This window comes from Myripristis murdjan, chromosome 13, assembly GCF_902150065.1.
Source record: "Myripristis murdjan chromosome 13, fMyrMur1.1, whole genome shotgun sequence".
Taxonomy (NCBI): domain Eukaryota; kingdom Metazoa; phylum Chordata; class Actinopteri; order Holocentriformes; family Holocentridae; genus Myripristis; species Myripristis murdjan.
The window spans coordinates 34,433,750-34,459,407 of NC_043992.1; the positions used below are offsets into that span (position 1 = coordinate 34,433,750).

Sequence of the window (25,658 nt, forward strand, 5' to 3'; positions counted from 1 at the left end):
GTCGGCCAAGCAAGGCTCTCCGCCTGCCTCCGTCATGGACGGCCAACTCTCTTGACATCTGATGTTGTCGAGAGTTGCCGTGACGACCTGGCAAATCCATTGACCTTTGCCCCAGCGGATCAAAACTTGTGAAACTGAGAAGGGAGGAAGCTGAATTGCAGGGAGGGGGATAGGTAGTGCGAGGGATTTTGATTTTAAAGGGTGGGGGGGTTGGTTCAAATATCCACAGGCAGCTGTCATTGCTGCATTGTCTTCCTGTGTGCAGATAGTGGTGCAGTGGCGTCCCAGTATACAAGACGGGAGGATGTGGGGCACCAGGTTGCGGGCTGTCAGGGCTCCAGCTCAGGGCTTGTGATTAATGAGGAGGGGCGTCTCACCGCAGGCAGCTCAGCAGCACGTGCCACACTGGTGGCAACAACAAAAACACTTCCCACATCGTGTGGCCATGGACGAGCCGCATGGTCACAAAGAACCGGAGTCACAACAATTCAATAAGCACCCGAAGACACGAACATAAATGTGGACACACCTACACCCACCCACCCTCCCATATGCACACATACACTTCTCTCTCACACACACACAAACACAGACACACTTTTACACCAAGCAACATATTTTTTCTTTTACCCGGGACTACCTCTAAAAAAAAACGACTGTAATGCATTTTTTCTGATGTCTCACCCTGGTGGTCTCTCATTACAGCTAAACTGTGAATGGAGTCCAATCCAAAAGATGATGATTTATTGGTAAATTATCATATTACATGGGTTAAAGCTACAAACTGCAGAGAGACAATTTATAAACGTGGAATGATTGCGGACGGTCGACTCACATGATATGAACACAGAATAAACACAGACTTTAACGGCTGAGTCCCAGAATACTGATAGTCACTAATAGCCTATTTTACATGCTTATTCAACATTTTCGTCAGTTGAGTCTAAATATTGTTTGTTTGTTTGTTTTGCGATTTGAATTATTATGTCTTTGGAAGTTACTGACCTAAAATGGAAAGCACGTCCTGTATCATCGTGCCTTGTGCAGGTTGCAAATTAACAAGTAACCCATTCACACCAGTGCTGATCCAAGCTGATAATTACCCAGGACTGTCGCAGGGTTAAAAACACAGGACTGAAATGCTGCGTTAACCCTTCAACAATGATCTTGAGTAATGGACGCAGCGGGATTTTAGGTCAGCATAAATAGGTGTGTGACATACACACAAACTCACAATGCATCCATGGCACTGTGAAAAATTGAGGATGCCTGGTGTAGGAGAACCGCTAGCTTTTCGGCTTCTTTTTTTCCTCACCCTCGACTGAGCATCGAGTGAAGGAAATCTGTTTGTGCATGGCTGCTTATGAGAGGAAAAAAATGAGAAGCGGGGTGACAGGGAGGAGTGATGGGGGTTGAGGGACACCCAGCAGGGGGTGGGACAGGACAGTCCTCCGCACGTCTAACGTCTGCCACTCAACAAAGTTAATGATGCCATGTTCCTTAGACGACCATCCCCCTCCTGTGTGTGTGTGTGTGTGTGTGTGTGTGTGTGTGTGTGAGAGAGAGAGAGAGAGAGAGAGAGGGAGAGAGAGGACTGGGGGTGGTGTGGCTGGCACATGGATGTAGTCACAAGAGGTGAGATGCTTTTGCAGGAGGGTGAGAAGAGGGGGTCCAAGAATATTTATGACAATCAACACCCCAGTTGGCACCACTGAGTGATTCTGAGATGAACTAAACCCCCCCCCAATACCCCCCGCCCAATCATCACACTGCCTCCTGCCCTCATCAGCATCCTTTATCGTGTCAGGTTACTTATTAAGGTTTATGAGAAATACGGCTAATTTCATTAGCAGTCAGTCACTGTGCTGCTATCTGATTTTTTCATAGCAGGAAGGGGTGGGGCAAGGCGCTCTAGGTGCTGGGCTGAAGTCGTTATCATCTACAGACAGTTTGGGAACAGCAAATTAGGGGATAAGGGAGGAATGGAGGAGAGACGGGGGTTGAGGAGAGCCAAGTTGCTGAGGAGAGATAACAGAGTTTGGTCGAACACTCAGCAAATGCAGCAGGACTGTGCAATGTTCAGGTCCACAAAATTCCTTACCAAGCAGAAAAAAGGCATTTTGTCGTGTAGAAATTATCCTGCACAGCAAATAAAAGAGGGTAAAGGTTCTTAGATGTCAGAATACCAACCTGGGCTCAATTTGTCACGAGGCAGGTAACAAGCTGAATATGGCGGTGATCCAGTTTTGAGGTTACTGCAATAACAACAGAGCTTGAGTACTATAAGCATAAAGGAGCTGACGGATGCTCATATCCCTCGGCCTGTAATCGAGTTATCTGTGTTCTCCTTCCTCTGACACAGGGATAACCCTGCCTTCCCTGGCTGTCTTCCCCTTCATGCATCTCCTAATAACACTAGCCTAACTGTGTTAGCAGCGTATGCTAGAGATGCTCTGCAGACTGCCAAATGGGAGACGATGCAGCTCCATCTTCTTGCCACGGGGTCAGATGGTGGTCAATCGATGGTCAGCCGGAGGTCACATCCAGAGCTGGCCAAAGGTCAGCCTATCTGGATCCTAAGATACAAGCAGCCTATCAGCCGCCTGCAGTGCTGAAAATGAAGCTAAATCATGTGGACGACTCCCTTCTGCTTGGGTTCACAGCCTCTGATAAGCAGTGTAATTTCCCATATCCCCTAATTGAATATTTTCTATTACACAATGTGTTTACACAGAATAGAAGTCAAGGGCTGATGCAAAAATTAACAATATGTCCAACAATATTTCTAAATTATAGTTCATTTAGTATGTTCTGCCTGTATTTCACTGAGTGAGGGGGTGTATGTGTGTGGGTGAGCGATTTACCAAAAAAATAGGCAATTAAACTAATAACACATTAGTTGCGTAAACTAACAGCCGACTAATTGCAGATGCTCCCCACTCTGTATGTATTGAATAATATCATTTTCCATTACCTCCTGCACAGCACAGGCAGCCAAATCGATATTCATGAAGTGTCAGAACTGTAATTCATGTGTCTGTTCCACACTAACACTGCGGGGACCTTTAAAAGAAAGAGGGAAAAAAGTGAACATTTAAATTTCACAGTTAATGTCTGGGCATGGCTTATGTTGGCCAATTAAGCTGTTCTTTTCAGCTCCATTACAACGTGGTGTCTTGGGGTTCATTTTTCCCTGACTGTGCCATTTAGGCCTCAAATGGGCAAATGTTCAGTGTGCCAGTTGGATGGCAGTTTGGAGTCTGCTATAGCGTGTGTGTAGTGTCATGCATGTGTGTGTATTTGAGTGTGTGTGTGTGTGTGGGAGGGGTGAGTGTGCATGTGCGGATGTGCCATTCCCTTTTACCCATTCTATCCTGTGTGTGAGCTCCAAAATGCGCAACTGTGCTTATGTGCTTTTGTGTGTGCAGACCCAATTTGTGCATGAAACAGGAGAGCGTTAATGGTTTTTAAAGATCGGTGGAATCAAATGAGCGTGCTCATCAGTTAGCCACACACCCCCTGGTGATCACTCAGTGTCGTTAGATTTCATTTCCTGCGGAATAAAGGGATCTCTGTGGATCCAAGACAAATCCCTGCAATTATAGCCACGCTTAAGATGATTCACTGCCCTCATTTCTGCCTCACTGGGTGGTGTATAGCGTGGGCTATGGTGCTATCACGTTTAGATGAATAAATACAACAAAAGAAAATCATAGGAAGCACATCAACAGTAATACGGGTTGCTTGCAATTTCACTAAAACGGAGCCTTCCCAAAATCCCATCCCTTCAGAGATTCTTATCCACACAACAAGCACACACAGATAAACACACAGCCTAACCATACCAGACCGCACACACCCACTCTGTCTCTCACACACACACACAAACACAGGAGGCACCTGCATGTCCATTAATAGCTTTGCCCTGGACAGTGTAGAGCACGAGGGCCAGCAGCAAGAGGCACTGAGATAAGATTCTGCTTAGCATTTGAATAGGGTGTTCTGATTTCTATTCAGTTGGCCTTTGGCCATGCTAGTGCTTAAGCATGAGTCTGGGCGAGTCGCTGTCTGGTGTCTACAGTGCCAGCCAATGTGCAGGCTCATATCTGGCACTGTGCAGTGTCTGTGAGTCTGTCAGTCAGTTTGGCTGGATGAGTGTCTGGCTGGTTAATAATCAGCCTGGCTAGCAGCTAATCGTTCTCCCAGCTGCAGAAGCAGGTGGCCACACATACCACAGCTCCCAGTCTCATTCACCATGTGATGTCATCTCCCTGCACCTGGTCACACGGCATTACACATACCTGAGGTAGTCAGCTTCCCTCTATGAAATCATGTGTATTTCCCTGTCCCTGAAGCTGTGGACCTTCGCCATTCATTTGTTTCTGTAGCGGATGCTGCGCTGACTGCAGTGCACTGGTGGATGTTGAACGAGCAACGCCTCACCGCTGCGTCCCCTCGCTCACATCAGCCAAGCCTGGGACTGATCCCAGACCAGTCTAACAGGCAGAGACAGCAGTTGGGACACACTCCACACTGAAACACGGAGCCATTAACTCTGCAACACACAAGGTCACCTTCAGCTAGACACAGCAGCCGCCTTACTTCCTCTGCTGATATGCCCGATGGATGCAGAGAGGCATGGTCACGTAAAGGGCCCGGCTGTAAAAACCAAATGCGCCCACAGCTGTGCCAGAAACCACACTCTTTAACATTTGATCTCGCCTGCCTTCACTTTTTGAAACTGATCAAAACACGTCAAGTATCACTTTCAAACAGCAGGGAAGGAAATGAGATAGAGGGAGTGGAAAAGGGGAAGGAAGAGAGAGAGACAGAGAGTGTGATAAAAAGAGAGAGAGGGCGAGAGAGAGAGAGAGGGGGCAGAGACGAGGAGATCAGGTTTCAACTCTGGTCTGCAGCTGTTGAGGGCTCTGGTGGCTGATAGGTGTGCCTTACAGCGAACGTAACCCAAGCCAAACACAATATCTGTCCACGCCATCAAGAGATCACCAAGTCATAACACATCCGGACCCACTATAACTCTGCTATGGCCCTGGGCCAAGCAAAGGCCTGGCAGTGGTTCAAGGATCCGCAAAAATAAATAAAGGACATAAAGGAAATCGTACAAATAAATGAGTCACAAACCAACTACAACATTTGGAAAGTCTGAACAATAAACGCCTTTTTTCTCTTCAAACTGTGGATTCAAAGAGCCTGGTCACTAGGGATTGCAGGCAGTTGACACCTCACAGACAGAAACACACCGTGAGAGGGCAGCGCCAGGACTGAATTATCCTCTTTATCCCCAAAACCACAAAACCACAAGCCTGGCAAACGTGTTCACTGTGGGCTCTAGACTTCCTGAGACCAGTTTGCTATTTTTGTCACATGTCATCCCCTTCCCTCCCTCCCTTTTTTTCCATATTTCCTGTCCCTCCCTACAGTTCAGCGTCTAATAAAGCAGAACTGCCGGTGTTCCCAGAGGGTTACTTTGAGAGAGGGAAGGACACACCGTTTACACAACTTGAAAAACTGCAAAAATAACCTTTCACCTGCAGCGAGGTGTGCGTTTATGTACTTTTGTATGTTTCATGCGTGCATTTGTGCGCGTGCCTCCGATACGACCTATCCATCAGAATTCCAGCGCGCGGAGTGACGGTCTTAACCCAAAACAAAGTCCTGACCCTTTTGCGAGATCAATCCCCCCCGGCTGCATTGTGCACGCCGCGGTGTTGCGCAAGGGCATGCAAGCGTGTGAGCGAATGTGTGTTTAAGGGTGTGCATGTGTGTGTGAGAGAGTAACCAAGGAAACACCGGGCATTTGGACCATGAACATCAGCGCTGAAATAACACACCACTCCACACACCAGAGGGTGAATCAATTTCGGCGACATTTGATTCAAAACCATATCAGCTAGCGCCTGAACTTCTCGGCCCTCAGCCCGCTCACCTCCTCACCCCCCTCCCCGAGCCGCACATGATGGATTACCATCTCTGGCAGTCTCGGAGGATCTCAGGGAGAGAGGTGGGGGCGTGGCGGAGGGACAGGGGTGGGGGAGGCACATCGGAGAGGAGCGCTGGGTTAAGGAATTATGGTTTGACAGAGATCTGGGGTGGATAGGAGAGGGCAGAGGGTTCTCCAGGGGTCAGCGGATCCAATCCCGGCTGGACTCCACAGCAAGCCACCCTCAGAACACAGTGGCCTCCTGGGATTTCACTCAGGGTCACATTTTTTCGATTAATATTATTATCACTCTCTTGTCCACTCGCCCACTTGTCAGCAAATAGAGTGGTATCAGACGTATTCATCTAAATGCCAGTATAAAGCACACCTGTGCAGCAATTTAGAATTGACTCGGGGTAGAAAAGCCGATATGTTAGGTTTTCTACACTAATCCTGGAATACAGATTAATGGACTGATAAAATATGCTATATGGTGGATCCATCCTGACAATCATCAAAATGAATGCCGAAAAATCGCAAGCCACACAGGCTGTGAATAAATTACGCTCATCAATCAATATTAAAACAGAAATGAAAGCACAGTCCACCCATGAAAGCACGGGGCTCTCGGCCAGTCTGTGTTTTAAAGTTGATCAATAATCAGCCTGCAGACAGATTTAAATTATTTACAGCTCAGTCTACATCTCAAATTGCCTGATCAAAGGGAAAGAAGGGGCAGGCCGAGTAAGTTCATTTTTGGCCTGTCAGATGGCACTCGCTTTTCACAACACCGCTGCAAAGCTGGTCAAAAAAATTTTTTGGGAGCGACGTGCAACGCCAAGATTTATTTTTCAATCCCTGCCAAGCGAGCGCCCGCCGCTTGGCACAGGGGTGGTGTGATGTGCAGGAGAGAACAAGGAGAGAGGAGAAGAACAAGGAGCGGAGAGGCTCAACAGCAGCAGGAGAGACAAAGCAACAGAGCCGCATTGACGGAGCGGAGAGGCCATCAATATCGGTGTCGCTATAGAGGGAGAGCGAGGGAGAGCATGAAGGAGTGAGAGAAGGGTGTAAAAAAGAAGCACAACAAAGCCCGGTGCGACGGGTGCTTCATCTTGCCGGGCACTAATGGGTGTGAGAAGCGGCTGGCTCAGCACTCCCGGCCTGACGGCTCACTCCTCCGCTGACGGGCCGTGGCAGCCGTGACGGAGCGCCACACACTTGTTTATTCACACTTATTTAATCCTGTTTTTACACTCGAGGGTTACACCATGGCTAAGTGGAGGGGTGCAAGGAGAGGGAGGGACACACAGAGAGAGAGAGAGAGAGAGAGAGAAAGGGGATGGACAACCATGCATCTCATTTGGTGCTACCATCTTCCTGCACCTCTTTCATCCTTGTCCTTCACTACTCTTGGCACACTGCAAAAAAATGTCCATCTTAACCTGCCCTTTAGTCGCATATTCAGCCTTAAAAGTTACTATTTTCTTAAAACAAGTGAAAAATCCCGCCAGTGGGATGACATAATACCACTTGTTTCCAATGTAGTTTCACTTGTCTCCGATTTTTTTTTGCTGGGAATGCAAGAATATGTTGAAACGAGGCAGACTGAGGAAAATGACACTCGATTCAAGAACGTTCTGGAAACGAGAAATAAAAGAAAACACCAAAGTTTGACACTGATTATGAAACTACATGATGCGTTAAGGTGGGAGTTTTTTTTTTTTTTTGCAGTGTGTTTTCCCCTCCCCGCTGCTACACTCATTTCCTGTAAAGGTAACACAGACACTGCACTTCCCTGGGTGGAATTGGGGAGGTCAGGGCAGGGACACCAGGCCCGCTGAGGATAGTAAAAAGTGCAGTCTCAGGCCATACGGCAGCATGTGAGCACCAACGTGCCAGTTTGTGTGTGAGTGTGTGTTTCGGTGTGTGAGACGGTGGAAGGTCAGGGTGCTCGCTGGCGACTGCAGTGCATCCTGATGATTTATCTCCCTCTGAGAGTTGCTTTTTCTGAATTTCTGCTGCCTTGCTGCAAGCCTGCGTCTTTCGGCAAACCGCTCAGGTGCTTGTTAGAAAAGGAGTTTGGGGGGGAGGCGGGGTATCCTCATTTACTGTGGCTATCTAGCAAGCTGATAATTGAGATAAGAGAGTAGCCTGCATGCTACTGTAACCGGCAGGAGAGGACTGTGTGTGTGTGTGTGTGTGTGTGTGTGTGTGTGTGTGTGTGTGTGTGTGTAAATCCCGACAGATAACAGCACCCCTTTACAGGGGCCAGCAAGCTCCAGCTGCACGGACATGGAGCTGACACATTCAATCAGGATTTTTTTTCTCTCTCTCTCTCTCTCGACGTTTTATCATAGCAAGATATTTCTCACAGCCTCGCCTGCTCTCACCATCCTTCTTATCACAGGACAACATTCCCAACGTTTCTGCATCTATTTTCTGCCCTTCTTTCATCCAATCCGTCTTTGTGCGGTGAACTCGATCACCTCCAGCGAGAAATGTCGACCGGCACGACAAGCAAGGCGTAACCCGGAGTAACCCTGAAGCCCGCGTTCCTCACATCCCACCGCATGCACATAAAACACAAACGCAGGCGCGCGGCGGTGTAACGGGAGGGCAATGCGCATTTCGAAAACGCATGTGTTCAGTTTTTGAGACTGTGTTTTATTTCCTAACTCCGGCATGCATCATTAATGTGGCTTAATTGTTGCGTTGTTCCTGCTTCCTCCATTACCCTTCATTATTTCTCAAGGACTTCAGAGCAGATTAAACCTTGGCCTACTGGGGTTTATATGTATGAGAGGGCAGGTGTGTGTGTGTGTGTATGTGTGTGTGTTGTTTGTGTGCACTTGTCATTCCATTTTCTCATTTCTGAAATGGAATAATGAGTCCAGATGAGCTTGTGAAAGGCGCGGCAGTGCGGCACAGCCTGACTCCCCACCTGGCCTGCTCCTCCTGGCCTGTCCCTTTATTAGCCTCTCCTCATGCCGGACACACCGGGAACAGCTTGGTGCCCTCCTCCTCTCCTCTCCTCTCCACTCACACCTCTCCCAGCTCTATTTTCCTGCTAATTACCTTGTTGTACGAGCACCAAATGCTACCTAACGATTCGCTTAATTGCAGAAGTGGCACATTAGATGATATCAAAGGACCTTTTTAAAAGTCATCCGATCCCATTCCAAACGACATTTCGAACCAACCCAAGACATCTGTTTCATTTCTGTGCGATTTGCATTTTTTAAAGGTTACAAAATGAACGCAACAAAGTCTGCTCCTCGAGATTCCCTGCGTCCTCGCTCTCCCTCCGGACGATTACCTCCTCCCCCCGTGCGCATTCAGATACATACGCCCACCTATACGTCAGAATTCCTGAGTCACATCCGACACTCAATTAAAAGCTCAACCACTCATGCTACACACTCGTATCTGGAGCACTACACACATCTGCTAAGGCATGCACCTGAAGAGATATGGGCTAATTAACATTTTCCTGGGGATCCTATCGCCCCAGGTGTGCCCTGTCACACTTACATATACACACACATATCTGCTGCGCTAGCAATTTATTGAGCGCTGGTGACTGCGGCTAGCATTTTGACACAGGCTTCACAATGATTTATGAACCTGCTCATTGACCCAGTTTATTTTGAAAAGAGAAAAGGGAACACATCCCCTCTTATCTGCTGCACACCCATCCCGTGAAGCTGGCCTGGAGTCAGTTTTGAAGAACATGTGACAAGGACTTGGATTACAAAGCAGAGTGCTCAGATACCCTCTAGGCAACACAATTACAAGTGCTGCCTGGTCCAGTTCTCTGTCTTGTAAAGGAGAGGTACAGGACAGTGAACAACAGCCATAATGAAATCTCCATTCCTAACTGAGCACAGTGTTATTCTCATACTTTACACATGTATTATAGACTTAAAGAAAGACCATGGCACTTCATAGGCTTGTTCATCCGTTTGTGAACAATGGGTGTGCTCAAAAGCTAACACTTTAATACAGGAGACATGGTTGGAAGCCTAAGCCCAGTAAATGCACCATGCCTCACCAATCTGGCTCATATTAATAATGCAGAAGCACCTCTCAGAGGCCTCTTCTCCCTCTTCCTCTCCACTCCACCTCCCCTCTCCTGACGGAGAGAGTGGTGAGTGTTGCCCAGCTTGATGTCCAGCACGCAGCAGCGCCACTTCGCTCAGTAGACACTGAGTTCAATCCGTTTCAGAGCTGCAATTCAATTATCTCACCAGGGTCCTGCTCAACCACTCGTGAACGGAAGGGGGGCAAAGGTGTGTTCAATATGTGGAGGAGGGGGAGAGGGAGGTGGAGGAGGGGTGCGAGGCATATCATAAACACACAGCCGATTCAACATGGATACAGATTTAAATGCTGCTAAAGAGTTTTTTCTTGTGTGATTAGCTCTGGCTTTACAATCACTGGACGGATGTCAGGACCTGATAAAGCTAATCACTCGAGTAAGCCAATGCGGTGGGATTTAACTCCCACCCCCCTTTTGCTCTCCCTGCCCCCACAGCAGACCTGGCTGAGAGAGAAAGCCCAGGGCTTTAGCCTGAACCTTCCCATCTCAAACCCACGATCACTGGTAATAACCATCATATCTGTGTGTTCTTATTTCTTCACCTTGCTGCCTCTTCCTGATCCCCTCGGCAACTGGCCTGCTGAACTCTCACCCTTCACCTCCGAGCCACTAAAGCAGTCAATACCTCTATTCTACCCCCTCGGCTGCCTGAGCTCCAGTACTGAGGAGAGATAGAGAGAGCAAGAGAGAGAGAGAGAGAGGCTAAGAAACGGGGTGAGATGGGAAGAAATAAAAGAATAATCTTGAGACTTTATTAATTTTTCATGAATTTTCATTTAGGCTGGGAAAGCCCTCTTACAGCAATCGATAGATCAAGCTGCTGTCACGCAGTTAGCACCTGGGGGCTTCTGGGAGACCCTGGGGGAGGCAGGGGACTGGATCAGAGGCAGTTGGTGGTTGGCAACCAACCCCCTCCTCTGCAAGAAACAAAATCCATTTTCCCAAGGCCCACAACCCAGCTACCCCTACCGCGACAACTGATCAAGATAATCATCTTGGAAATAATAGAAGTTATTACTGGACCCTCCGTTTCTGCTGTTAGATGGAAGTACTCATCAGTGGGATAATTTGCCTTCTGCCCTAACCATTACCAAATAAAAACTTTACTTAGCAATATTGTTGTTGGTTTGTAGTTTTGTTGTTTATGTAGCTGCATAGAGAAATTCTTACAAAAGTGTTTTTTATCAACATTTCCAGATCAGTAATGGAGGGGAAATGTCTAATCCCTAGGCTATTTGTAAGGTTTCTGAGGTTAAGATATGGTGCTCTGTCTTGATGTGATTTTCAAAGGAGAGGTCTGGATCATAGATAACTCTTTCACAAAGCCCTTTAGGGTAACTGTACAGCTACTGGATTTAAGTGATGTATCTGATAAGTCTGTTCTTTGTTCCTTGGGGCTTGAAATGAACGGTGAATGAACAGTTATGTTTGGTCCACACTTGAACGTATAACATTTATCACACCAAGTTTTTTTGGCAGTTTTTTTCACCAGACAACTGCAATGAAAAGCTGTGTGTCTTTGGTGTAGAACTGGAGGAAAACATCATCTATAGACAATAATACTGAAGAGGAATATGCTAAGAGGAAACCTTAACTAAACCCACGGGCACAACATAATATGCTTTAAAACAAGCAAAAGTGTTACCATCTGGCTGGACCTACTTTGATCGACATGAGTGAAATCTGCCTGAAACAATACTGCAGAGGCCTTCAAGATGTTATTAATGGTCCAGGAAGATGTAATGATCAACTGTATCCAAAGCAAAAAAAACTTCTTGAAACAAACCTCGAGAGAATGAAAGCTGCTCAATGGCTAATACAGGTTTATCACACAAGTTTAGCATGGATAAATCTAAATAGCCCAGATTTAACACTGCTCAGCCTTACACGAGATCTGGCAAACTCCTCCCCCTCTTGCTTTGTATAAAGCAAGTGAAGGGGGGCATGAAAAATCAATAAAACGCACTGAAAAACACCTGAGTGTAGTGGAATTGTATCTCCTTCAGTTGTTGGAAGACTTATCACAAGGACTGCTATTTAATACAATAGTATGCCATGGAGATTTCCCTCGCTGGTTTATGGAGGAAGGGGGTTTGAGGCCCCTGGGAGCCCCTCAATGGGAAGCCCAGCCTGAGCCCACTGTGGGGGGCGGCTCATCTTCAAAGGTAATCTGAACCACAGTTCAGGTTCTGCCTGTCAGTGTTCACCAACACAGTCCAGACGGCCTGTGTCAAATGTCCATCAGGACTTTCATCTGTGCCTGTCGCTCTACCCCCACCCACCTGTGATGGTCCCATGTCTGTCATGCCATCATCTCCCTCTGGTATGGCCTGACAGTAACTCAATGTCCCACTCAAAGGTCTGCTGACAACTTCAATACAACTCTGAAGATCCCTTGAGCTATATATCTCAAATTCAGCTGAAACCCTTAGTTAAAAACACCCAGTCTCTGCACATCAAAAGACAATCACACTAGATATGTCACTGGCAAGGACACAAGAGCTTAAATGTCCCTTTTCAAAATAGGCATTTGATATATTGAAGAGCACAATATTGTTAAATATATCTTGTTGACCTATCTAGCCAGCTCCTTTAGACACAAGAGGGAAAGTAGAGAATATAAAACACAAAGCAACATCAACACTCCAATGTAGTGTAATTACAGCACCCTCAAATTAAATGTCAATTTGTTTTGTTTTGTTTTTTTCTAGCTGTCACAGACAATGCAATTTCCTGCTGCAAATAAATAGAGAACTGATTATCTAGAATAATGACATTATAAAAAAGCTGACAGGATAACAAAATGTCCAAATATTTTTTTTCTAATTTCTTGTGCCGAATGTAAACCGTGTTCCATGCGGAGGCAGAGGGATTGAGACATTTCTTAATCCAGCCAAATGACGGCTCAAACTGCACGAGCTCGACAATTTTAACACTAAGGCACTAAGGAGGGGAAGTTGTGAAAATATGGAGCCTGGACTCACATGCTACTTCCAAAGACGCGTTGCGGCTGACGGCTTCTCCCAGGTAGTTGCGGGCCACGCAGACGTAGGCGCCTTCGTCCGGCTTGCTCCGTCGTCCATGAACAATGCGCAGGAAGAAAAGTGAGCCACTGGGCAGCAGCATGCGGTGAGAACGTGGGTCATCTTTGTCCGTTTCCACCCGCTCTCCATCCTTGTACCACTCCACTGTCGGGGTGGGACGCCCCTCCGCCTTGCAGTTCAGGGTGGCGGGCTCCCCTTTGGACACGATCAGGTCAGAGGGGTGCTCCACAATCCGGGGTGGGGAGTCCTCCTGGCGCAGACGGGATCCTGGAAGAGAGGGCAGAGTTGGCATACGTAAGCCGACAGAAAATAAAGAGTTTAAGCGTTGTTTCAGATCAATGTTTTTATTAAATATGCTTAAATGTTGGAGGAAAGAAGAGCATCTGCCACAAATATAACCGCCAGCGGGTAAATTGAAAAGCAAAGGGGTGTGGGACTTAAATGAATAAATACAACTAATAATTGTTGTTTGTTTGACTCTGGGTTATCATCATGTGAAAGGAGGCCACAGGCTGCTCCCTGTAATCACAGGTTCAACCCAGTCAAAAAGCAGCCATCTGTTTTCCTAGTCCTATATGCAAGGGCTTGTGGGTAATTGGACCCAAGGGTGAACAGTGTATGGAGGCGTACACGCCACTTACGTCTGAACTCCGGAGACACACACCAACAGACACACAGAGAGAGACAGACACAGACAAATTATGCTCATGTTTTGGTTTTCAGAGGCGTAAGGAAATTGTTTTTTATTGGGTTTGTGGTGTGAATTTTGTACGCCGGGGTCCAGGCTCTGGTAAAAGACTAATCCCCTGGGTTGAAAACGTTGGCTCACTCCTTTCTTCTAGGGCTTGCAGTGGGTGAGCTTTGGGTGTCTGGCTGCTACGATAATACTCCCTTAGTCAGAGAGTGCTGTGTGTCCATTACCAAGGCTTAACCATGGAGATTAGATGCTATAGGCCACACATTTACATCACTGAGGCTCTAGGAACTGGACAATAGTCAAAGAGTTTGATCTGCCACCAAACAGTTACAAAGTGCTTCACAATAAAATAAAATAAAATAACAACATAAAAATAATAAAATAATAAAATACAATAAAATACAATACAATTAAAAAATAAATAAATAAATAAATAAAAAATAAAAAAAAATAAAAATAGAAGTCAGGATAAACAAAATGAAATTACAATAAAACCAGAAGGGGTCCCCATAAAATAGTAAAAGACCATAAAAGACAGAACCAGCAACTAAGAAAAGGCCAAACGGTAAAAGTGAGTTTTAAGAAGGGATTTAAAAGATGACAGAGGGCGAAGTTTTCCAACAATCTCTTCGTTAACCGTTTTCTTTTGAACCACATTCAATGCCCTATCAATACCTCAGATTCAGCCACCAGCAAAAAGTTAATCAATCAGTGCTGAATTAAGTCAAGCACCGGGCTCTTTGCCTCGAAAATTAGCTGTTGCAGGTGTGCGTACGATTGAGCCGAGTAGATGGCTGTGCCCTTCCCCGGGGCGGTGCGGCGGGGTAATAAGATGATGTGTGCGGTAGAAAGGAGCAGCGCACCACAAAGCCCTTTGTGCCTGCGTCAGGGCAAAAACTGCAGCACGAGAGCAAGGCAGAACAGCGGAGGTTCCAGCTCTTTGTTTGGCTGGGTTTGCACATGTTCCACTACCCCTCGCGCTCGGATCTCCCAAGGGACGCCGGGACAAGCTGTACCCCCTGTCTCTCTGCCCACTAGTCCGCAGGCGAAAAGGACAGGCGCGGGGAGAAACCCACTCATCAGCACAAAACACACTCTGAAGACTCTGATTGTGGTGGGTGGGCGGGTGTCGGAGCAGGGCAACACTCACGCGAACACGTGCATGTGCTTTGTGCAAGCGTGTACTGCTCAACCATTTGTCTTATCAGAGGTCAGGCATCAGACAGTGGCATATTGACCTCTGAACAGGAGGTAGTCTGTTCTCTCTTCTTCCTAATTTGGGCTAATTCCCTCCATTTCCCTGTCATTGATTAGTGATCAGGCCTAGTGTCTTGCTCTAAGTGGGGCCACAGACAGGGGCTTGTACTAGAGGGGGTGGGGGCCACATCCAGCACCAGGAGTACATAACACCATGAGCCAATCTCATCAGCTTTGTGCAGAGAACTATAGATGCACTATTTGTGGAGCTCAAAAAAAACTCTTATTTCTTGAATGCCTCCTCTTGGATCTCCTTCTCCTCTGGTAGGTAACAGTAACCTAGCCAGCAGCCAGAGCAGGGGCACAGGGGCAAGTTTGTATTCTGGCGGTAAGTGACTTAATGAATGAAGCAGTAATTAACATTGTGACATTGATAAATGGAGGGCGAGATAAAGGACAGACTTGGACACCCCCCATCTCCCTCGGATAGAGTGTCAAATGCACATTTATTCTTATCTCATTGGAGCATCTGCCTCCTCATAAACCACTGGCCCTGCGGAGGCTTTCCACCCGGGCCATTGCGCATGCACAGCACTGCACTGTGGCGACTCCATTGGATTTATATCAGTCTAATTTCTTTAAATCCAATTTGTATTCCAATCTACTGCCTTCTAATCACTTAAACCTTGAGTCTCCATCTGCTCTCCTCTTTCCTGTGGAAATGAACACAGCAGATGCCTCCACAATTGTCCTTTCGCTGCCAGAAAAAGCTGAGCCGAGTGCACGGGGCCAGTGGGCCAGAAGCGACCGGTCAGCGTCCTTCCTGAGTTGAGGTGGTCAGATGTTGAGGCAGAAATAAGGTTAAGTGCACGTCCATATGCCGTGGAATATGTTTTAAAAGACGGCCATCAATTTCAACTCAACCCGATGATCTCAATGAGCAGGACCTGCCCCTTCCTGAACACGCTTCACTAAGAAATTCATAAGCAAGCCTTCCACTGTGCTGCCCTGCAGTGCCCCGGTCCCAGCGATGCCCCCGAATGCATGCGGGTCAGCAGGATCCCAAAATAAAAAAAAGTTCAAAGACTAATGGATCTTCCGTATCGCCCAGCCATCAGGCCAAGCTCCTCACAGAAGTGAAAGTCAATTTTCAGCTTCCTATTGGGCCCCCTTTCTCACTCTCTTTACGGTAAATGGGCTTTCTGTTGCCCTCTTAATGCGATCATTGGTGCTGTGCAATCAAGTGCTCTCTGAGCTGAGGCGAGTGCACTTCACCGAGTCTCAGGGCACATGCTCCAATCAAACTGCTGTGTTTCCCCCTGTCTGCAATAACACCGCCATTACTTTTCACCACCGCTGTGCAGTCATCCACTCCTCGAGGAAAGCAAGAAATAGAGAACAAACAAACAAGCACAAAGAGACAGGATGAAATCAGAGAGGGATTATTGCGACAGAGGCTGCTTCTTCCTGCCTCTTCTTTTAGTCTGTTCATACGGGCTGCACTGAAATTTGATGTCGTTTCGCAATACCACCAGCCAAACAATACCCACTAAATATTTGAGCCTGCATTCTCTGCCATTTTCTTTCTGTATTCAAAAATCACTGTTGTACTACTGCAAACAGATAAAATATTCAACATTTTTAAAACAAGACACAGTGCACTGTACATTTTGGGTCAAACCCAGCACAGAAAAACCAGTAAACTCTCTCCCACACCCTGTGAAGACTAAAGCAGCGCATCAGTACATTAAATACCCAGCTAATGACCACACACGTAGAAGGGATCTTTTCTATTAACTTTACCACATATTTATTCATGTGTGCAACAGAAGGTCAGGTCTTTGAATATCTTTTTGTAATTATTTTTATTAGCTCCCAGGGGTAATTCTTGCCCACCAACCAAATCAATACCCACACCAGTTTCAGTCAGAGCATAAAAGGAAGGGCTCCCCAAAGAGATATTAGTTATTCTGCCAACAGACATGTGCACGTGCTGATCACAGGTAACCCATGGCAACCTCGGAGCAAGGCGAAAGTTCCAGCCGCCAAGGCTCCATAAAACATCACACTCGAAACCCAAGGCCCAGGCCGAGACTCAGCAGTACTAGGCAGCACGATGTGGACTCTAAAATGGCAGCAGCATGGAGAAAGTGCTGAAACCCGGCACACCGAGCGGCGAGCTGAGCGAATACAAAATTTTATTAAAAAAAAACCTCAAAGAAATTTCATCACCAGTGAATTATTCATCAGATCCATGTTGTCCACTCTGAAATATATTCTCCCACTTCTGCTGGTGCTCTCTACCCCTCTGTACCCTCCCACTCCATCTCCCTCTCTCTATATATCTCTGCCTCTCCCTCCCAATATATATCTCTCTGTCTCCTTCACTTGCTCCCTGTCCTGTTACATCCTATCCTCAGTGTGCGGGTGACGGAGCCATATCCGTCATGTCATCAGATGGGAAATGTGAGAGAGCAGCAGGGGAAGCAGGGGGTGGCAATAGGATGATGTTACTGGTCGTTCACGCCTCTGCGCTGGCCTTCCATGACACTTGCAAGCGGCCCGCTCTGCACCCTAGATTCATCTTCTTTACGGGGGGCTGTCAGTGCCGTCACAGCACAGCGGCTCTCGCATACCCCGGCACCAGACGCGCAGCTCATCTCTTTGAGGTGTCACAAAAGAGAACCTGCTGTCTCTGCTGGAATCTATCCCAGCCCGCTGCATACAGTCAGCAAATATAGCATGGGACACATCACCACATCCTGGAAACACAGAAAGAAATGGAGGATGTTCACAGGTGCAGAGCAGGAGGAGGGGAGTGCGAGCTAGCTAGCAGGCTCACATGATAGGCTCTGTTCCACCTCAGCGCTCTGCGTACTGCCAGCCCCCACCCCACTGGTGAGATCTATACGCTGAGAGCAAACACAGGGGTAATTCTGGAGGCTGATCTGAACCCTTCACTGCAGCCGTGCTCGTTTCCAACAAATATCAGACAGAATTCGACTCTGAGAGAGTTTTCAGGCAGCGTGGTGCAGCGGGGTCTTGTTGACTTAGCATCTATGTTATTTGTCCTGCCTCTCTCATGCAGTTAGAGCATATAAATAGATAACAGTGGGAAACAGAATATCAGATTCTGCTGCAACAGGCTTACTGACATACTTTGCATTTCACACAACCTCCCCCTCAGTTTTTTTTATTTTATTTTATTTTATTTTATTTTTGCCTACCTGCTCTCATTCTTACTATTCACTCTACTATCAGCTGCTGTCAAAAGCAAGTGATATCTCTTTTCCAGCAGATGGCCCGTCTAAGCACAACTGAGACTGAGGGCTTGAAATCACAAATAAAGAAAGAGAAGAAAAGCGAGAGAGGGGGTTTGCATCCCTCTTAGGGTGGAGAGGAGGTGTGCTGATGAGGGCGCTGGTGGCTCTCTGTTTATGGGCTCTTTAGTAGAAGGCGTACAGCACTGAGTCTCTGTGGGACTGTCAGGCCACTGGTGGAAACACTGAACTGTGTGATGCAGATTCAATGATTTCCAATGCCAGGCCAAGTCAAGCGTGCAGCTCACTACGCCCCATCTTCCCCAGCCATCTCTCTTCTTTCCTGTAGAGCCTTCAGCATGGCCTGCACTTTGCCATTTGCCTGCCTGCCTCTGCGCCGATGCAGCAGCCTAGATGCTGGATGTGTGTGTGTTTGTGGCCAAAAAAAGAACAATTCAAATCCTGGTATCAAATCCAGGCAGGGAAACTGTATGACTATCATTGTGTTCTGTCAAAAACTATAATAGAGGAGCTCTTGAGTCAATGTCCAGCACTTTTGGGTTAATGTCCAGCTGCTCAATTACTTAACAGTTCCCAGACATGATTATGTGAATGCATGAATGTGAAGTAAGGCGATGCTCTCTCACCTTTCACTGGATAAACAACATTTAACAAACCTTCAAACACATTTGAACGGATTGCGTGTCATTTCAAATTTGTCCACAGTGGATTTTTGGGAAAAAGTGACAGCCCTAGGGGGTATAGACTATACCGACTGAGCTCAATTTGTGCTCAAAAAATCTCTAAATCTGCCAAAAATTCAGCTATGCATGTGCGGTGATGATTATGTTGATGTGCCTGAGCTATGTGTTTGTGCATGTGTGAGTGTTAGCAGTGTGTGAATGTAGACGCAGCTGGGCTCAAAAATCACTTTGCCAATTCCCTATTTTCGAGTGTGGGCTACTCTGAACAGCTCCTACTGAGTGGAGAGCAATGAAATGAATGGCACCGATTGATTCTCCCTCAAGCATTGTAATCTCGTTACTCCACCTGCATTGCTGAGCTGCCCCAGCAAATTGAATAGGGAGAAATAAATAAGTGCTTTATTGCTTTAGAAATGAAGGTGGAGGGGAGGGGATGGGTAGACAAGAGGGCCTTCAGGTGTCTATGATAGACAGTGTTGAGAGATGAGTGGATAATTAGAGGTGCGCCGTGGGCTCCAACCTGTGGTGACCACATTGCAATCTCCCTGCATGTCAATGAGGGCGGGTAGCACCTCCAGCCAGCCCGCTGGCCCCGGGCCCCGTATGTGAACACGGGGAATAAGACCTGTAACCACACTCCATCCAAGTGATAGACGGAGGGAGCAGAGCGAAGCTAATCAAATGGCCCTCAGAGTTCACTGTTTGTGTTTTTTTAAGCTGCAGCATATAGGTCCAGATGAGATTTATTAAATTTCTATTCCATGGGACACTTCATCTGGTCAGGCTTAGGGCTGGAGGGTCAGGGGTGCTGGCAGTAAGTGGATGAGGAACTCATTCAATTTACCCGAGGCCATATATTTGTGCTAACACAAAACCAATGGGGGCTGATGGCCATTAATGGTGCTCACACACACCCACAGCCACCACTCCTAAATGTCATAACTCCACCACCGGCTGTGTGTTGTGGGGGCCTCTAAATGACTAATGCCTGTGAGCAGCTCTCCAGAAAAATCATCATAATCCTGGAAGTGGAACTCGAGAGTTCAAACGTTCAGGGCTACGATTAAAGCTTTCCTCCTCTCCGCAGCGATGGTTGTGACATTTGGCTTGTGCCCCGTTCTGCACTGAGACTTCCACAACAACAACAGTCTCACCAGGAACCATTATATAAATCTCACTCCTGGTCATGGTGGCTAGATTTACACAGCACTGCGGTGCCCTGCCTACACGGTGGAGACACAATAAGTACAGACGCTGCACAGTCCAATGGCTCATTTGTGGTAATCACAAAGAACTCGTTAATAGTCAGTTTGAATGTGATTCACCCGTCTCCCTTATTGATCAGCTTCTTTGATTTCTTATGTGGGGAATACAGCAACACAAGGCTACCTGGTAATATTAGCAACCGATCCATTAGCAAACAGTTATAGCATTTTATACAGACGTATATAACTGCACTTCTTATTAATCTGTAATAAAATGTTAATGTACATGGTGTCTTACATTTATAATGAGATGTATTTATGCACAAATATAGTTATCGCTGTACTGACTGCTGCGGTGTAAAGATTCACAGAGACACTGAGGGTAATGACAATATAACATGCATACACACCAGGGCAATAAAGTAGCATTACAGTTACACAATCTAAAAACCAACATCAATAAAGCCAAGTTCACACGTGGGGTCCTGGGTCACCGGGCTGTCCAGAGATATTGACTACCTTCACTGACATGCAGGGAAATTGCAATGTGTTCACGAAAGGTCAAGCCTTCTATTTATTACGCAATCCTTACTAACCATCTACTAAACTAAAAAAAACTGGTTGGGTTAGTGACGGTATGTAGTTTTGAATGTGGAGGTACTTCCGTAGGGTTGGGTTTCAAGATTTGTAAAAGGGAAGGAAAGGTAGTGGGGGCTGTCATGGTCGGGTGATCCATAGACCAGGTTGGGGATGGAGAAGGTGGAACGGCGCATTTATTCACCGGCTCCACCACTCTGCACTGCATTACTGCCGCGCCGGGCTGCTGCTGCGTGTGACGGATGTGTGCTTGAGCGTCGTGCTCGGGCTGTCCGTCTCCACACAACTCACACCGAGAGACGGCTCATGCATTTTCATCAGCGGGCCTGACCTCATCTTTAAGACATTGGTGAGACACTCGACTTAGGCACCACTGTCTCACAAACACTTCACACTGAAGCACGGTGCGTTGTTCATGTTGCCGCTTCTAGGAAGGAATGAGGAAACGAATGTATAAATATATGATAGGTTAACAACAGGCAGGGAGCAGCGATTCTCCAAATCCCCGGTTCAGTTCGGAACGGGGGATTAGAAGATATTGGTTTGAATTGGTGTTAGGAAGTCGAACAGATCATAATTCCCTCTCTAATATCTATTTTATGTTGCTGTGAAAACACTTACACATTTCTGCTTCAAAAACTATTTATTCTAGCTTCTTGCCAAAAACTATATTATATTTAAGATTACATTTGAACATAACGTAATCATTTACCTTCGCCGAGTGCTTATTTGTATTGAATCGAGCTTGAACGCATCATCATGCAACCTCTCAGTAACGAGATGCTGACTGTAGTATGGATATGGTTGCAGCTGAGTGAGCCTCGGGTCTTCAGAAACCGTGACCCTGTTTCAACTCGGGGCCGGCTGTGATCCTCATCCCTGTTCTGTTACGACTTGCAGGCCGACTCAGGTAAGATGTAGCTCTCCTGTGTTGGTGGTCAGTTTGTGCGTCATCTGTGACAGTGCCTCTGTTTACTCTTGTTAAATACCGCAACATGTTTGTCTCGCCTCACTGCGGAAATGGTCCGTATCACGGCAAAATTACAGAATTATTATATTTTTCTCTCACACCTCAGTCAGTGAAAGGCACAGCTCGTGATTACTAACAGTAACAGCAATAGAAGAAATGCTCATTTGTAGTCAGCTGCTGTCGTGGAGCACACTGCTTGTAACCTCTAAAGGTCCCAAAGTTTAGACACTTGTTCTAGACAAGTCTACCTCTTCTCACTCTTTGTTTGTTTTCTCTGCCTTCCTCCATCTTGCTATCATAGTCTGCAACTTGCACAGTCAAATCACGCGCTTGTGTCACAGTAACTGTCATCCATGTGCTCCGTGCTCCACTGTATAAAGTTCGATACAGCTTGCTCTCCCATCACGAGATCACGAGATGGAAGACGGAAGTCGAGGCCGTGAACATTTGCATTACGTCTTTTAGTCTTCAGAACCGTTGCGCCCCGACTAACAGGTATGAAAAACTATGTGTGCATGTGTCTAAACTGATGATAACACTTAATGCATTCGAATGATCTGTATTCCAATATGAGGCATGGTTGTTTGTTCCTGTTACACAATAAATGCTTACAAAAAGTGCAATCAGCGGGTGTTTGCATGCATGCCAGAGTGTAGCTGTGCGAGTATGTGTGTGTGTGTGTGTGTTTCCAGCTATGTGCATATATAATTATTTGTATGAGCCTCGGTGAGTCACTCAACCTTGACATCCCTCTCTTCTGCGTGAAGGTTGCTGCGAGACAGCCAACCAGCGTGCAGGGCAAAGGCAACAGGATACACAGCGATTAGACATCCCCAAACACAATTTTTTTTGCTGCGGCATGCTACATGAAAACACTGATAACGCCACCATGCTGTCTCAACCACTGAGTTTATGGCACTACAGATGTGTGGTATACTAAATCCTGACATCAGATTTCCATTTTGGGAAGCTCTTGAGCTAATCGACTTCTGCTGGGGTGAGGATGCTTGTCACATCCACACTGCAACAGAGGAACTGCTCCTTGGAACCGGTTCGGGTTAAGATCGTTGGCTGGGTATATGCCACTGATCAATAGGGGTTCATTCACGATCATCTAATCATCAAGGGATTACATAACAGTAATCAGATCAACGTTTTCTGTCTGTTGGCTCGACTGTCTGTTTTGGAAACAGAGAGAGCGAGAGACAAGAGCAGAGATTAAATATGTGCCCCGGGGCCCCGGCGGGGTGAGACACAGGTGTGTATTGTGTAAGTACAGGTGTGTGAGACAGGTGAGAGCCTTGGACGCTCTCTTCACCTCAGTCAGCACGCTCAGTAAATCATATCACTCCTCCCCATCCCTGCTTCCACACTCCCACTATAGGAACATCACAGGTGCACCGCAGCTCCCTCCGTGTGTTTGAATTCCACCCTCATGGACATGCAAACAACAGATAATTCTGCTTGTATGCATGCAGGAGTGTGTGTGTGTGTGTGTGTGTGTGAGAGAGAGAGAGAAAAAGAGAGGAAGAGATATGGCTGGGGAGACTGGAAATAGAAACATACGAGGAAAGACATTTATTCAATGCAGGCTTAATGTTTAAACTCAAGTAATAACATCTAAAACCTTTAAAAGCTCTTATTCTCTCAGACTTTGTTTCTTTAGGCAAAAACATCCAGGGCATTAGGCCTGTTTCTGCTCTGTAAATGTCAGCAGTATGCTTGGCTGGGGCCTAGCAAAGCAGACATAAAACAAGGCAAAGTGGTGGTATTATCTCCCCCATGTTCTGCTATTCTCACACCACACTCAGCCATGTGCACTGGTTGACATTTTTTCTCCCACTTTCTGCAGCACGAGAACGAAAAGGCGAACGCCATCTCAGAATTTCAACGAGCTGCACATCCCGTTACCTCTGGCTGATCACAGAGCAGTATTTATGACGAAAAAATAAGTATGCAGACCTCAAAGACTAATGCAGTTCTGTGCCGAACGAGAGGAGTGACGGCCTCTGAAACAACGAGTAGCCGGGCCTAGCTGTTAAAATATTATACGAGTTGACAGCCCAGTGTTACTGATGAAGCAGCACTCATCACACACACACACACACACATGCGCACACAGACCACGACCACTCCATCCCTCTAATCCTGTTCACTGTTCATCGACTTCCTCTTGTGCTCGCCACCTATACGTCGCTCGCTATCTTTGCTCTCCTCTCGTTCCCGATGTTAATCACAGGGTAAACAGCGTTCTCTGATGTGAGAGGAGAGCGGCGCGGCTGACAGTGATGAGAGCGCTGGAGACAGTGTCAAAGAGCTTCCTGCAGATCCCAGATGAAGGTTCATCATTACGGCAGCCCCATTCCAGCAAATGAACCTCAATTACAATAACGCTGCCTAAACGCTGCCAACTCAAGCAGAACAATCACATTTGGGGCAAGACATTACAATGGCTCTTACACAATGACCTCAGCCTGCCTCATCATTCACATACACTATTTTAATCTGGGCTTACTTTCCATTATAGGGCAGCGATTTAGACCTTTCTCGTTCAATCACGGCCATCAAGAGCGCAGTTAGTCTCCAGGGTGCTTCAGTAATAAAGCCTAATCCTCACCATTTCCCTCTGAAAGAATGTGTTGTTTTACATTGATTCTCCCAGTTTTTATATTTGATCACAGTCTATCTCCATCTCTGTCTCTATCTCTATCTCTCTCACACACACAGACACACAACTGGCTTTGAGTTTCCCTTGACTCAGCATTAGTGAAACCACAATCCTGACGACGGGTGGAGAGCTGCACACTATCTGGGCGGCCAAAAAATGCTGGTGCCCATCTCTGTGTCCTCTTACGCCATGTCCACGCTGAACCACTGAAGTAAATCTGAACACACACATGTGGCACTCCCTCCACAGTACACCACACTAATGTTTTCATAGCATTTCCAAACCACCTTCCAAAAGCCCACCATGCACACTGAAAATGCTTAAAATCTTCTAAAATAGCTCTTCACACATGACCTGCACATGCTCAGTACTCAACAACGGCCTAGAGCCCATGACAATCCTATACCAGTGTTCTCAATTTTCAATTTAACACACCATGCAGAGCATTTTCAAAAAAAGCCCTGTTCATGCAAGCCCCGGTTTAGTGTGAATGGAAGGCTACGGTGGAGAAAGAAAAAGATGCATTTTCAAATCTGCTGGCCGAGTGTGGACTTAGCCTTAGGCAGACTTGTTTTAGGCCGCATTTCAGTGTCACCCCACCGTGGATGTGATGTCACCAACTCCTAGATCAGATCAGAGGTATTCATGGGTCCTCAGAATAGCACAAGGCCAAGAGTGCACGTTCACTATGTTAAGCATGTTCTATTCCAGCTTCAAAAACACCATGCTTGACTCTTACAGATGACCAGACCTGAACACAGACAGCTGCCCTCTAATGTAATCCTGGAAAATATGTCCTGTCTAAACCAAACTAATTCTCCTTTAAGTCCTTCAATTCTATTTTCAGATTTATCCTTATTTTCACAGCATTTTCCCTGAGCTTGCACAGCAACCCGCCCCCTATCTCTCTCTCTCTCTCTCTCTCTGTCTTCTTCTCTCTCTCTCTCTCTCAGTCACCCTCTTCCCCATTCTGTCTCCATCTCACCTTTTCTCTCCTCTCCTACAAACTAGCCGTATTAATCACAGCACACTAAACAGTGACTGACGCCATTCACAAGGCTTGGCTTTGTTGGCTGTGCTGCCCAGTGAATACAACTCCAGACCTTTTTGTCCGCCTAAGTGGACTCTTAGAGGAAGCTCCTCCCTCTCCAAGGACCCTCAGATTACCTCTGAAAGGCTGGGTGATGGGTAGTTCTGCAGCGATGGAGGGAAGAGCAAGTGAGAGGGGGAGGAGGGTGACAGGCAAATGATTGGGAAGGGAGATTCACTGCTCCCG

The 25,658-nt window shown here is 46.7% G+C and overlaps 1 protein-coding gene across 8 annotated transcripts in view; it reads right to left on the minus strand.

Annotated features, from left to right (window-relative positions):
- The window catches only part of robo2 (roundabout, axon guidance receptor, homolog 2 (Drosophila)), a 187,413-nt gene that overhangs the window by 158,984 nt on the left and 2,771 nt on the right, over positions 1-25,658 (minus strand). For all 8 annotated transcript variants that reach the window (XM_030067021.1, XM_030067015.1, XM_030067020.1 and 5 more), the window contains exon 2: positions 13,025-13,351. In XM_030067021.1, the coding sequence (XP_029922881.1) occupies positions 13,025-13,351 (327 nt within the window). The remainder of the gene's footprint in view (positions 1-13,024; positions 13,352-25,658) is intronic.